Below are 15,354 nucleotides of genomic sequence, written 5' to 3' on the forward strand. Positions count from 1 at the left end.
TTGTTATATAGCAAATATTTACCAAAACAATTCACAAATGTTCTTTATTGGCTTTCAGTTTGTAGGATCAATTCAGACAATTCTGGCAACTATATATTAAAGCAGAAGTTTACTATTTTATTTTTGATAGATGTTATCTAAAACAAGGTATAAACTTACAAGGACACCAACAGGCAATAGGCATAAAATCACAAAACAAAATAGGGAGAATTTAAATATTTCTTGCCTTTATTTTACAAAAAATTATATGAAGAAATACTACAAATTGGGGCACCTGGGTAGCTCAGTCAGTTAAGTATCCAACTACTGACTTCGACTCAGGTCATGATCTCACTCCTCATGGGATTGAGCCCTGCATCAGGTTCTGCGCGGTCAGTAGAGCCTGCTTGGGATTCTCTTTCCCTCTCTTCTCTCTGCCCTTTCCCTGATGGTGTTCTCTCTCTCAAAATAAATAAACAAAAAAAAAAAAAAAAAAAAAAAGAAAAGAAATACTACAATAAATTCTGAAATGTGGATTGTTTACTGTGTTATAGAACTGTAATAATTTTTAATACTTTTTGTAGGTTAAAAACTCATTAGAATAGGGGAGGACACAAACAGATGCCAGATGCCATATTCTTGCTCCAAAGTGTTCAAAAAAATATTTAAAAGCACACAGGAGGTGGAGGTCTCAAAGCAACTCCCTCTGTCTAATTCTACAACAATTTGAACACCAAAATAAATTAACAATAGAACTCAATTTTAACCAGCTGGACAGAATAGGAATAAAGTAGTAATCCACGAGTCTATATTAATTTTAAAAAATGAATAAATGAATGAAGAAGGGCAAGTTCTTCTTTATAGCAGAGGGCCAACAAATAAATGACATAAATAAATGACATAAATAAATGATGGAAAGTCACTATTTACTTCATTTGTGACCATGAGAGAAATAAATGACTGAGGCAAGAATCATAAATGGATGCTAACATTATATCAAAGTTTGATAAGAAACAGGAATATTCTTAAGAAATCTTTCCACATTAAAAAAGAAAATGGAAACTCTACACAGGACAGACTTGGTAGAGCCTACCTTATTAAAGTGATCAAAGTTAATATCACAATAGGAAACAAAATGACATCATGTGCCTCCTTATGTGATACACTGAGGGCAGAATATCATTTATTGTAGCATTCTACCGAGAATGCATTATATGAATGAATCTAAACATGTAGATTAGACAAAACTAAGTTGAGGAGATTCTTTTATTATTTTTTTAAATATTTATTAATTTGAGACAGGGAGAGTGTGTGTAAGCCAGGGAGAAGGACAGAGGAAGATAGAGACTCTTCAGCCCCAAAGTGGGGTTTGATCTCACGACCCTGAGATCACAACCTGAGCCAAAAACCAAGAGTCGGACGCTCAACCAACTGAGCCACCCAGGCACCCCAGTTGAGTACATTCTATAAAATAATTAGCCTGTATCTTCAGAGTGTCAATGTCATGAAACACAAAGAACAAGAAAGCATTCCAGATTAAAAGTACAAAAAAAAAAAAAAAAAGACATTAAAAACTGGATGCAATGTATTATTATTGCTTGAATTCTGGGCTGGGGGAAAACTGCTATGAAGAATATCATTAGGGGTGTCTGGAGGCTCATCGTTTGGGCTTCTGAGTTTGGCTTAGGTCATGGTCTCACAGCCTGTGAGTTCAAGCTCCGCGTTGGGCTCTGTGCCGATAACTCAGAGCCTGGAGCCTACTTCAGATTCTGTGTCTCCCTCTCTCTCTCCCCCTACCCTGCTTGTGCACTGTCTCCCTCTCTCTCAAAAATAAAATAAAACATTAAAAAAGAGTATTACTGTGTTACATATGCATATTTATATGAAAATAAAATATATAGTATATATAGAGAGAAAGTGAGAAAGCTTGCGAGTATGCAACTGTGGAAAACTTGTGACAATAGATGAATCAGATGAAGGAAATAAGAGTTTATTTTTCTATATAACTCTTCTATAATTTGAGTTAAAAGATTATTATAAATAGGTAAATTCTTCTAAACTTCAGTCTTACATATTCTAAACCTGTAATAGTTAAAACAGTATTGGCATGAGAAAAGAGATCAGTGGAAGAGGAAAGAAAAAAAAAATAACTCAGAAGACTAGGAAACTTCTAGTTAAAACGGTTACCATGGAAAACAAACAGTCAAGCATATGGACAATACAATTACCCAAAACTGCTAGACGATTAATTTTAAATTATCTTCAGAATATTAAGCATAACTAAAGGTAAGCAATCACAAACATTCTGGTAGTTATTTGTTATCTTTACTCAAAAAGGGTATTTTCTCTGAATTTTAAAGTACAGAGTGGCAATCTACAAAAGTGAGCCTGTATGGTCTTATGAAGAACTGGTTGAATTCTGTATACTTTTCCAGATTTTCAACTGTAGGTATCTAAAGACATGTTTCTAAGAGCTGCTGACTGCTAAATAGTTTCTATTGCTAAAACAAACAAGAGCACAATCTAGTAGTGATGCACTACAACTTCATATACATGATTAAAGTTTTAAGGACATGTCTAACGACACAAATAGAAATATATTCCATGATTGTGGATTGGAACAACCAATATTGTTAAAATGTCCATACTACCCAAAGCAAACTACAGATTCAATGCAATCCTTATCAAAATACCGACAGCATTTTTCACAGATCTAGAAAAAACAATCCTAAAATTGTGACAGAAGATCGTGAACAGCCAAAACAATCTTGAAAAAAAAAAGAACAAAACTGAAGGGATGACAATCCCAGATTTTGACATAAACTACAAAGTTGTAGTAATCAAAGCAGTACGGTCCTGGCACAAAAACAGACATATAGATTAGTGGAACAGAAGGGAGAGCACCAAAATAAACCCATGATTTTATGGTCAATTAATCTTACAAAGGAGGTAAGAATATGCAATGGGAAAAAGTCTCTTCAACAAATGGTGCTGGGGAAACTGGACAACATGCAAAAGAAAGAGGCTGGGACCATTTTCTTTCACCATACCCAAAAATAAACTCAAATGGATTAAAGATCCAAATGTGAGACCTGAAACCATAAAAATCCTAGAAGAGAGAACAGGCAGTAATTTCACTGATGTCAGCCACAGCAACATTTTTTTAGACAGGTTTCCTGAGGCAAAGGAAATAAAAGCAAAAATAAACTATTGAGACTGTATCAAAATAAAAAGCTTCTACACAGCGAAGTCAACAATCAAGAAAACTAAAAGACAACCTATGGAATGGGAGACGATATTTGCAAATGACATATCTGATAAAGAAAGGGTTAGTATCCAAAATGTATGAAGAACTTACACAACTCAACACCACAAAAACAAATAATACAATTAAAAAATGGGAAGAAGACAGAAACAGACATTTCCCAAAGGAAACACACAGATGACCAACAGACACATGAAAAGATTTTCATCATCACTTATCACTAGGGAAATGCAAATCAAAACTTCAATGAAATATCACCTCACACTTGTTAGAATGGTTAAAATCAAACAGGAAACAACAAGTGCAAACATGGATGTAAAGAAAAAGAAACATCTGTGCACTGCTGGTGGGAATGCAAACTGGTGCAGCATTCCTCAAAAAAATAAAAATGATCCAGTAATTCTCCTACTGGGTATTTACCCAAAGAATACAAAAATACTAATTTGAAATATTTGCACCCCTATGTTTACTGCAGCATTATTTACAATAGTCAAATTATGGAAGCAGCCCAAGCATCCATCAACTAAATAAATGGATAAAGAAGATGTGGTATGTATGTATGCATGTATATGCATGTGTGTTTATACACACACACACACACACAGACACACACACACACAGACACACACACACACACCAGTGGAATATTATGGGTCATAAATAAGAATGAAATCTTGACATTTGCAACAGCATGGATGGAGTGAGAGGATGTAATACTAAGAGAAATAAGTCAGTCAGAAAAAGACAAAAACTACATGATTTCACTCATAAGTGGAATTTAAGAAACAAAACACAGAAACACAAAACAAAAAAAGAGACAAATCAAAAAACAGACTCTTCACCTTAGAGAACAAACTGATGGTTCCCAGAGGGGAGGTGAGTGGGGGGATGGGTGAAGGAGGTAAGGGGATTAAGAGTACACTTTTGATGAGCATTGAGTAATGTACAGAACTGTCAAATCACTATATTGTACACCTGAAACTAATATAACACTCTGTTAACTATACTCGAATTAAAAAAAAGAAAGTATGTGTTAAGAGTAACAAAGTATAAGCAAATGTCACATGTATGTGTTCTCTTACTCTAAGAAATTAAAAATGGAAGAAATAAGAAAATAAGTAAGAGAAAACCAAGATAATCAAAGAAGACAACCAAAGAAGTCACAAGTCAGTTCTACGACAATAAATGATGGTATAATGAATTAAAAATAAATTTTGACATAATTATAATCCCCAGATGAAACAGAGATGTGCTATTCTCATTATCTTCTTGAGGAAAATGAGGAAACCAAAACAAGGAATACCTCAACTCTATCCCTTTCAACTTTAAAGAACAGCTTGAGAATATAAACAGACAATGAGAAAGTATACTTCTGTGATTAACTTTTAATATGAAATCATAATTGTTATACCTGCTGAAATTCTTACTGCTTTAGTATTTAAGCATTCATTACCAAAAGGAAATACATGAGACCACCCCTAAACACCACCTATACTTCACTACTGGTTGATATTTTGGTTTAATGAATGAGTATATGCAGTATACAAAAGAACTCTTAATTCTTACAACAGATTGTTATTGCTAAGTAACAATAACTATATGTAATTGTCAATTAAAATTAACTACATTACATGTAACCATTAACAACTGTAATAACTGTAACTGTTAATTAACAATTAACAACTTAATTCTCATATAGAATTGACTATTTTAAGTGTCTTTCAGACTAGAGAAATTTGGTGAATTCCTGCCCTTTCCATTCCAACTTACATATGAAGGCAAAAAGGTCTAAAATCTAAATAGAGGCTCCAAGTTTACTTAACTATGGTTCTACTATAAAAAGTAAGCCGTACTCAGGCTTACCATTATCAATATCTAGAACAGTACCTACAATATAGCCATAATTAGGAATTTTCATTCCTAATTATGGCTATATTGTATGGAAATTAATGGGATTTTTCCTAAAAGAACAATAATGTTTACTTTAGTATTAAATTTTTAAAATACATTATAAAAAAGTTTCTCTACTTTTTTCTGTTCAAACCTGAAGATATATTACACCTACCAGTAACATCCAATCATGAACACCTACCAGTAATATTCAATTACTATAGCAATAATTCTCAAAAGAGGCATCTGCATTTAAGGATTATACTTTCTATGTAAGGCTTTTAATAATCCTGTGTGATCTCAGAGAAGCTTCATCTTCTAAAATGGACAAAGAAGGAATATCAACAAACTCCTACCTGTTCTGGCATAGCTCCATGTTCAATTCCAGTCTTCAATAATCTGTAGCAATTACCAAATAGATCCCATTTTGTGAGATCATGAGCACTAAAATAAACAAAAATGCATTAACTTTATTCTAGAGTAGAAAAAAAGTGAAATCTGAACTCAGTTTGAGTAGGCAGAAGTATAAACTAACTGCATTTTCTTATAGAATCAAAAAAGATGGATAAAAAATGTTCAAGTACTCAGAAAGAAAGGAAGAAGTAAAGAGGATGGCAGTAGAGAAAAAAGGAAGGAAGGAAAGAAAAAGGAAGAAAAAGGGAAAAGGGAAAGAGGGACAAGGACGATGAAGGGGGAGAGGAGACAAAATATGTAAGCTGATATTAGGAATTAATTAAAAGAAACTAATTAACAATAAAAATTCGCACCTTTCAATGAAGGTTACTACTACATAGTCAACCTAAGCTTGTATTCCATTTCATTCTTCCTAGTATATTTTAAAACACATTTTAACAAATCCATTCATAATTTCAAAACATAAAAATACATATGTATTTTTTTTTAATTTTTTTTTTATTTTTTTATTTTTTTTTATTTTTGGGACAGAGAGAGACAGAGCATGAACGGGGGAGGGGCAGAGAGAGAGGGAGACACAGAATTGGAAACAGGCTCCAGGCTCCGAGCCATCAGCCCAGAGCCTGACGCGGGGCTCGAACTCACGGACCGCGAGATCGTGACCTGGCTGAAGTCGGACGCTTAACCGACTGCGCCACCCAGGCGCCCCTTTAATTTTTTTTTAATGTTTATTTATTTTTGAGACAGAGAGAGACAGAGCATGAACGGGGGATGGTCAGAGAGAGGGAGACACAGAATCTGAAACAGGCTCCAGGCTCTGAGCTGTCAGCACAGGAGCCCGACGCAGGGCTTGAACTCACTGACCGCGAGATCATGACCTGAGCCGAAGTGGGCCGCTTAACCGACTGAGCCACCCAGGCGCCCCCATGTGTATTTTTAAAAGACATTTGTATTCATAAAATAGAGATAAAGAAAGACAGAAATAGGGGAAAGGAAATATGGCAAAGCTCGAAATTTAGTGTGGCTATAGGCTTCTTAATTGAAATAATGCTGACATTTTATTTTCTCATGAGTTCTACTAAAAATAGATCAGTGAATGTTAACTTTCATTTTGAAATGTCAAAATATTTTTTAAAATAGGAGTTGTGACATTAGTTGTCAATTTTTATTTTGAAATGTCAAAATATTTTTAAAACTAAGAGTTTATTTCTCCATAGAAGTCTAAAAAATGTACTTGTGTAAAAAGAAAATCTAAAAGTCTTAGATTTTAGACATTGCTTTTGAAATCTGAAGTGTTCATTAATGTAAGGGCTACACTTAAACATTCTTTAGACAACAAAGATCTTTATTTTCCTTTCTTTATGGAGCAAACACACTTCATTAACAAGGGACATGTAAATTACAATTTGAAAATGACACTTAAATGAACTTTCATGGCTTCCTCCCAAATTTTTTTCTTATTAAGATTTCTAAAAGCTATCAATTGAAAATTATACCTATAAAACTCTATCTAGCTTATGGGGCGCCTGGGTGGCTCAGTTGGTTAAGTGTCCGACTTCGGCTCAGGTCATAATCTCAAGGTTTATGAGTTTGAGCTCCATATTGGGCTCTGGGCTGACAGCTCAGAGCCTGCAGCCTGCTTCAGATTCTGTGTCTCTGTCTCTCTCTCTGCCCTTCCCTCACTCATGCTCTGTCTCTGTCTTTCAAAAATGAATATTAAAAAATTAAAAAAAAAAAAACTCTAGCTTACACAGTAAGCCCATCTAATGTGTTAATAATATTGATTAACAAACTTTTACAGTGTACAGTGTACATTTGTTACACTTGAATGATAAATCTTACTCCTTAGATAATCAAATAATAAAAACCAATAATTTATAGAGAGAAAATGTGAATAGTAGAAAAATCATAACATCTCTATATTTGTCTAAAATTTTCCATTGTTATACAGATGTCAAATATTATCAAAACAGTCTATTTTATGTTGGCTAATATGTTATTAACCAAATCTAAATAAAATGACGTACTTATGAAAAGAGGTTAACCGCTTTAATGTAGAAAGAACATTGTAAATATCATCATCATCAGCTTCTTCTCCCTATAAATAAAAAAAAGACATCACTTCATTACCATAACTTTACTTACCCTCAAATTCACACGAAAGTCTGTTAATGCTTACTGCCTAAAAGAATTCTTTTTTATTATATGAAGAGTACATATTCACTGTTGGTAAGAAACAAGGTACAAATAAGCAAAAAAATAAAAAATAACAGCCATAATTGTAATACCCAGAGATAACCATTTTTGCATTTTAAACAATGTCATAAATGTTGACTTTGTACATTTTTTTGATTAATACTTTAGCATAAGTTCACTGAAACTGCTGAGTGAAAAGGTACGTGCTTTAAAGATTTTAATGGTTACTTCAAAGATTTTACTGTCAGTTCCTTTGGTAGCTCAAAATCACAATGAAAAATAAAAAATGGTTGATAAAACTCAGAAGTTAAAATTAAAAATGAGAAGTTGGAAAAATTGGTTACATGGATTAAAAAGAAAATCCTATCAGTCTGGCCATCAAAGCACAGAAATCTGTGGGGGTTCCAAACTGCCTTACAATGATTGGAGGAAGAGGGCAAGAAATGGGAATCACAAAAATAATTATAAAAATAACCAGCTGGAGAAGTGCCTGGGTGGCTCAGTTGATTAAGTGTGAGACTCTTGATTTTAACACAGGTCATGATCTCACAGTTTTGGGTTCGAGCCCCATGTCGGGGCTTCAGATCCTCTGTCTCCCTCTTTCTCTCTGCCCCTCCTCTGGTCATGCTCACTCTCTCTCCTTCAAAAATAAAATAAACATTTAAAAAAAAAAAAAACAGTTGGGAGAGGTCTGCTTCTATCCTGGGCACACCACTGGTGAGTGGCTGTTCCTTATAAGTACACTTAATTTTTATGTTGTATTCATTAGCACATTATAGGAGTTGAATAATATTAAAACGTAATTTAGGTTCCAGGAATAAAAAATGAAAAAATGAATTAAGAAAAGCCAGACCTTAAAAAGGTATTTCTTAAAAGAGAAAAAATTTAGCTTTTATGAATAGGTGTTTAAAATAAAGTATAACCAAGGCTAATCTTTACAGGATGAACAGCTGCAATAATGCTAAGATCTGAAAGAGGTAGGGAATTCTACTAGATTTTACTTTAAAATGGAAACAATTTACACATTCAACAACTCTGAATAACTATTAGCCAAAATTATCACATATATATACATTAACTTTAAAACAGACCTCTTGCAGTAGATCTTCCACAGAATGATTGAATCGATCTACAAACTCGTCAATTAGCTGACTTCGAGCTATGTCAACTCTGTTCTGGATGGTATACTCTTCACTGCATAATATGCTATAGGTTTTACTGCAGGCTTCTAGAACATCCGATTCTACATGCTTCTCCACAACAAATTTAATCTGTTTTAATAAAGCATCCAGATGCTGAGGAGGAAAAAAAAAAAAAACTATGATATTTAGATTAATAAAAATAAGCATCTGTCAAATTATAAGCCCAAAGATTACATGAAATGAAATAATCTAGTTAATTAAACTGACTATAATAGAATTTCAATTTCACAGTGTCTTACCTTTTCCATTCTACCTGTGCTATAAATTTCTAGATCAAAATACTGTGGGATTTGTAGCAAGTTTGCTACCTTCTCTGCATCTGCAGAATACTAGAAGGAAGAGAAGCAAAGAAAAAAGAAGTGACTACTTTAATAGTTCAGTGTAATAAGCAAACTCAGTGGCATATTAGCACAGAAATGTAAATGAAACTATACCTTTGATAGCAACATAGGAAGTGTGATAATAAAATGCTCAGTCAATTTGTTTCTATCATCAATTTGAGTTTTTCTCTCTTTGGCAGTTAGCACCTAGAAATAAATTTAAATGGGTAAAGAACATAATGTCACATACTAATTTATAAATCTAGGATGTTACACAGAACAATGAAGCACTGGCGGATAACGTACCCGAGAATTTTCAGAGGAGCTTAACAAACTAATTACTAAAACAAATATCTCTAGTTTTATGCTTATTTCTAGTTAACATGCAGTATTACTTTATGAAATAACTACTTATTTAAGAATCACCCAAATTTAGATAAATTACTACTTGTTTAGGTTAAATAAAAACAAAAACAAACACTTCTATAAAACCAATTATCAACATAAAAATATTAGAACTAATGGTGAAACAATTTTTCCAGAGTTTTAACCTCAATATGTTAACAGTAATCTCCCCTATGTTAAATACACTTTTCTGAAAATACTTTAGAAAGTAATGCTTTTATATTATCAGCAGCTAATAAATTTTCACTTATTTTTTGACGCATATACTAACAATATCTCTGCGCTCAAGATAATCATTTCCCCAAGATATTCTGCATTTTGTATTTATCTTGAAGGAACTTAGGATCAGAATGTTGAATAATGTTGAACTTAGGATCAGAAACATTCCAATATAAATTACCACTTTATAAATGTAAACCCTCATTTAAAAAAAAATCAATATAGCTTTTATTGTATCTTTAAAATACCACAAATAAGTCTGAGAAATCATTTGGCACCTTGCTGTCTCTGTAGCTGGGACATCTTTTCTACTGTCTGAGAGTGAGAGAGTGCGGGGAGGTGCAGAGGGAGAAGGAGAGAGAGAATCTTAAGCATTAAGTTAGATGCCTGGAATGCCTAGGTGGATCAGTAAATTAACTGTACTTAAGCATTCAGGCTCAAGTCATGATCTCATGGTTCTTGAGATCAAGCCCTGCATCAGGCTCTACACTGACACCGGGATTATCTCTTTCCCTCTCTCTGCCCCTCCTCTGCTCACACTGGTGTGCGCACGCTCTCTCTCTCAAAATAAATAAATAAACTAGGAAAAAAAAAAAAAAGAGCTGACTTTTAACTGACTGAATCACCCAGGCACCCCTGGAAAACTTAGATCTTATTCATCAGGCTGCTGAACTGTTTTTTTTTTTCACAGATCCCATCCCAACATTTTCTGATATTCTTGTTTTTAACTGTTGTGGCTTTCTGAATCAAAGCAGCTGAATCTGACACAAGTTCACTGTCATTTCCTTAACGAATTAACTCATCTTTCTGGGCCTGAGATACTCAACAAGCAACACCTTGGCCTCATCCGAAGCTTGCAGATGTATTTTTCACTCAAGAAATTTCAGACTTCAACAAGAGAAACCACTGTCCTGAATAACAATGTTGTTGGGGAAGTGAGCATACAAAGACCCTCCCTTGTAATGGAAGCCCAGTGTAACGCCCTTGATCATGTTCTGTACATGACTACAGATAATGCGAACCAGAGCCATTTCTTTTCTATTTGCCCACCATTTGTCAACTTGGAGCCTCTTCTTTTTCTTTCCAAGGAGACTGAGTCTCTTTGCAGGGTTTGTCTGGCATCCTTCACAATAGTAGTGCATCCCTTCAGAGCGATGTCAACATTTTTTGGAATGTTGATAGTTTGCTGAGAATGGTCTTCATTCTCACAGATGTTTGAGAATGTGAAAGAATAGGGCCTCCTATCTGATTCTTCTTCCAGGAACTTAATATTGTTTTTCTACCTCTTAAAATACAAAATAATCACTCTGGAATGATTTACCAAGTATTGTATTTAGTTCTGCACAAAGTAATAAAAAGGACTACATATAAAGTGGAATATACATCTAGGAATGTATTCAGGGTATTGAGAAGTCTTGAAATTCATTTGATAATGTATGAAAGGTCTAAGAATATTGATTTTAGGGAAAAAGCTGTCTTTGATTGAGTGATCATGTTAGGCAGTCTACATGCACGAACTCAGTTAATCCTCACAGTATCTCTGATGGGATGGTAAAAATGGAATACCACGTATGAAGGGAGACTTTGCCAGTATCTAACAAGACTGTATACATATCTTTCCTCTGATTTTTTTTTTTTTAATTTTTTTTTCAACGTTTTTTATTTATTTTTGGGACAGAGAGACAGAGCATGAACGGGGGAGGGGCAGAGAGAGAGGGAGACACAGAATCCGAAACAGGCTCCAGGCTCCGAGCCATCAGCCCAGATGCCTGACGCGGGGCTCGAACTCACGGACCGCGAGATCGTGACCTGGCTGAAGTCGGACGCTTAACCGACTGCGCCACCCAGGCGCCCCTCTTTCCTCTGATTTAATGATCTAACTTTGAAGCAATCTACCCCACCAACACACATGGTACAAGTATGAAATGACACTAGATTATTCACTACACGTTATTTCTAATAGTAAAAAGCTGGCAACAACCCAAAAGACTCAGTAGTGTACCCACATAATGGATATTATGCAGCCATAAAAAAATAAAGATCTCCAAATACAGTTATGGAGTGATATCTAGGATATACTGTTAAATAAAAAATGTAAGGTACAGACACTGTACAAAATATACTATCTTTTTTTTTTTTCAACGTTTTTTATTTTATTTTTGAGACAGAGAGAGACAGAGCATGAACGTGGGAGGGGCAGAGAGAGAGAGGGAGACACAGAATCGGAAACAGGCTCCAGGCTCCGAGCCGTCAGCCCAGAGCCTGACGCGGGGCTCGAACTCACGGACCGCGAGATCGTGACCTGGCTGAAGTCGGACGCTTAACCAACTGCGCCACCCAGGCGCCCCCAAAATACACTATCTTTTGAGGGTAAGTGAGAGAAAGGAGGATGGAGTACATGCATTTACCTATACTTGTAAAATGAAACACTGAAAGGATAATCTGAAAACAAATAAAAATGGTTACTGGTAGGAGGGAGAAACGTGTATCAAAGACTTCTCTGAATGTTTTTTTATTTAAAAAATTTTTAAATTTATATCCAAGTTAGTTAGCATATAGTGCAATAAAGTTTTCAGGAGTAGATTCCAGTGATTCATCCCCTATGTATAACACCCAGTGCTCATCCCAACAAGTGTCTTCCTTAATGCTTCTTACCCATTTAGCCAGCCCATTCCCCCACCCACAACCCCACCAGCAACCCTCAGTTTGTTCTCTATAGTTAAGAGTCTCTTATGTTTTGTCCCCCGTTTTTATATTATTTTTGCTTCCCTTCCCTTATGTTCATCTGTTTTGTATCTTAAATTCCATGTATGAGTGAAGTCATATGATATTTGTCTTTCTCTAATTTCACTTAGCATAATACCCTATAGTTCCATCCATCTTGTTGCAAATGGCAAGATTTCATTCTTTCTGATTGCCGAGTAATACTCCTCTGAATGTATATTTTTACATGTTTTTCACCTTTTAACTACATAAATGTTTTACATATTTCCTAAAAATAAAAGAAAAAACATACAAAATCAAAGAGGGAAAAACCTTGTTATGCTAAATTTAAGTCATAAATATCAACATAAATGTGTAATTTAGTATATATGGATATATACAGAGAAATATATACATATATATTTTTTAGCTCTGTATACTCAAAATGCCTATCAGAAATAATAATCAATTGACAGTGAGTACTCTTAGGGACAAGATTTTAACTTTAAATACTACTCTATTAACAGGAACCAGGGCTTCTTGGAGATTCCCATGCTAGGGTAATGTAAGAATCAGCCGTCAAGTGACACCCAGTAACTCCTTCCTGGTATTCATGCCCTTGCAGTCTCTTCCCACAGTGACTAAGGCTGACATGTGTAATCAATAGGAGATTGTGGAAATGATGTTGTGTGACTTTTGAGAACTAGATCATAAAAGACACAGAAGTCTACCTTACTTTCCTTTGGTTCATTCATTCTGCTTTATTCTCACTTTGATCATTCACTCTGGGAGCAGGGGGAGGGGGTAGCAACCATGTCCTGAAAGCACTCAAACAGTCCTAGTGAGATGTCCACATGGTGAGGATCTAAAGCCTCCCACTAACAATCAACACTAACTCGCCAGTCATGTAAGTTAAGCCATTTATAGAAGCAGTAAAATAACAATAAAATCTTCAGAGGCTAAAGCCCTGACTAACATCTTAAATGCAAACCTATAAGAAACCTTAAGCCAAAAGAACAGCTAAGGCACTCCCAAGTTTCTGACCCACAGAAACTGTATGAGACTATAAAGCCTTATTGTTTTAAGTCTCTAAGTTTTAAAGTAATTTTTTTACATAGCAATAGAAAACTAATATAAACAGTAAAGGTAGGAAGTGAACTTGTTGAGAAAGCAAGAAGGTGCTTAAAAAATGATTAACACAAGTCAAAAGGGTAAGAAATGTTTAGCCTGAAAGGGCTCACTTAAAGTTGGAACAACACATAAAGTTTTTAAAACTTTTATTTTGGAAAAATTTAAAAAGTACTCATTCTGTCACTATTACTTCATTAATTTCCTAAAGACTTTAATTTCCTGTAGCATTTTAAGGCAAATTCTTGGTATATCATTTCACTTCACCCATAAATATTTCAGTGTATGTTTTTAACAGATGAAGACTTAAGAATAAAACTTGCCATCTCCAACAAAATTAAACAATAACTCCTTACTATCTTTCCATAGCCAGTCCATAGTTTTCTCTATTTTTACTTGTTGGATCTCTGTACATTCATATTTAATGTAAGCTTTGATATGGTTGCATTTATGTCGGCCATTTTGCTATCTATACGTCTCATCTTTTTTTGTGCATTCCTTCTTTACTATGTTTTTTGGAGTTAAACATTTTTTAGTATACTATTATAATTTATTTGTTGATTTTGCTTTCATTTTCTTTGGGTATCAGTAGTTGCTCTAGGGATCATAATATACTTCTTTAGTTTACTATAATCAACTTTAGATTAATACTGAGTTACAGCAAAATACAACAATTTTGCTCCGATATAATTCCATTTCCTTTACCCTTATTTTATTATGTGTGTTATTATATATGTGTTATTGCTGTCACATATATCTGCATATCTTATAATCTTAATGCTTTAGTGCTATAATTATTGCTTTTATTAATCTTACGTCCCTTTAAAGAAGAGGAAAAAAAGATATATTAATATACATGGCCTTTTATAGCCACCCACATAGTTACTATTTCTGGTGCTCTTCATTCTTTCCTATGAATTAGAATTAACATCCAGTATTACTCTTTATAGCTTAAAGGACTTCTTTCAGTATTTCTTCTGAGGCAGGTCTTCCAGCAACATATCTCTAAATTCTCATTTATCTGGGGATGTTTTTAATTCACCTTCATATTTGAAAGGTAATTTTACTGGATTTAGAATTCTTGGTTGGCAATTTTCTTTTCTTTCAGTGAATATTTCATTCTGTCAGTCTTCTGGCCTCTACTGTTTCTTATAAAAAATTAATTAGTAATCTTATTACAATTGCCCTCTACATGACATGTTTTTCCTCTCGCTGCTTTCAAGATTTTTTTTGTCTTTGGCTTTCAACAGTGACTATCCTGTCCAGAGATGAATCTTTTGTGTTTACACTACTTGAGTTTTGTAAAGCTTCTTTATCTGTGGATTATGTTTTTCACCAAATTTGGGAAGTTTTTGGCAATTATATCTTCAAGTGTTTTTCTTTCCTCTTTCTCTCCTTTCTTTCTGGAACTCTCATTATACAAACTTGATGCACTTAATATTGTTTCACATATTTCTCAGGTTCTGTTCATTTTTCTTCAGTCTTCTTTACTCTCTGTTCTTCAGAATGATTTTTATTAATCTAGGTTCATGTAGGATGTTTCTTGTCATCTCAAATGTGCTGTTAAACCCAAAGAATGAATTTGAAATGTCATTGTACTTTTCAACTCTAGAATTTCCATTAAGTTTTTTCA

General features: G+C 34.2%; 1 protein-coding gene across 3 annotated transcripts in view; it reads right to left on the reverse strand.

The window, feature by feature from the left end:
• STAG1 (STAG1 cohesin complex component) overlaps window positions 1-15,354 on the reverse strand; it is a 408,272-nt gene that overhangs the window by 65,660 nt on the left and 327,258 nt on the right. For all 3 annotated transcript variants that reach the window (XM_058732364.1, XM_058732365.1, XM_058732367.1), the window contains 5 exons: window positions 9,381-9,473; window positions 9,186-9,275; window positions 8,836-9,039; window positions 7,576-7,646; window positions 5,491-5,578 (listed from right to left, as the gene is read on the reverse strand). In XM_058732364.1, the coding sequence (XP_058588347.1) occupies window positions 5,491-5,578; window positions 7,576-7,646; window positions 8,836-9,039; window positions 9,186-9,275; window positions 9,381-9,473 (546 nt within the window). The remainder of the gene's footprint in view (window positions 1-5,490; window positions 5,579-7,575; window positions 7,647-8,835; window positions 9,040-9,185; window positions 9,276-9,380; window positions 9,474-15,354) is intronic.

Source organism: Neofelis nebulosa, chromosome 5 (genome assembly GCF_028018385.1).
Source record: "Neofelis nebulosa isolate mNeoNeb1 chromosome 5, mNeoNeb1.pri, whole genome shotgun sequence".
Taxonomy (NCBI): domain Eukaryota; kingdom Metazoa; phylum Chordata; class Mammalia; order Carnivora; family Felidae; genus Neofelis; species Neofelis nebulosa.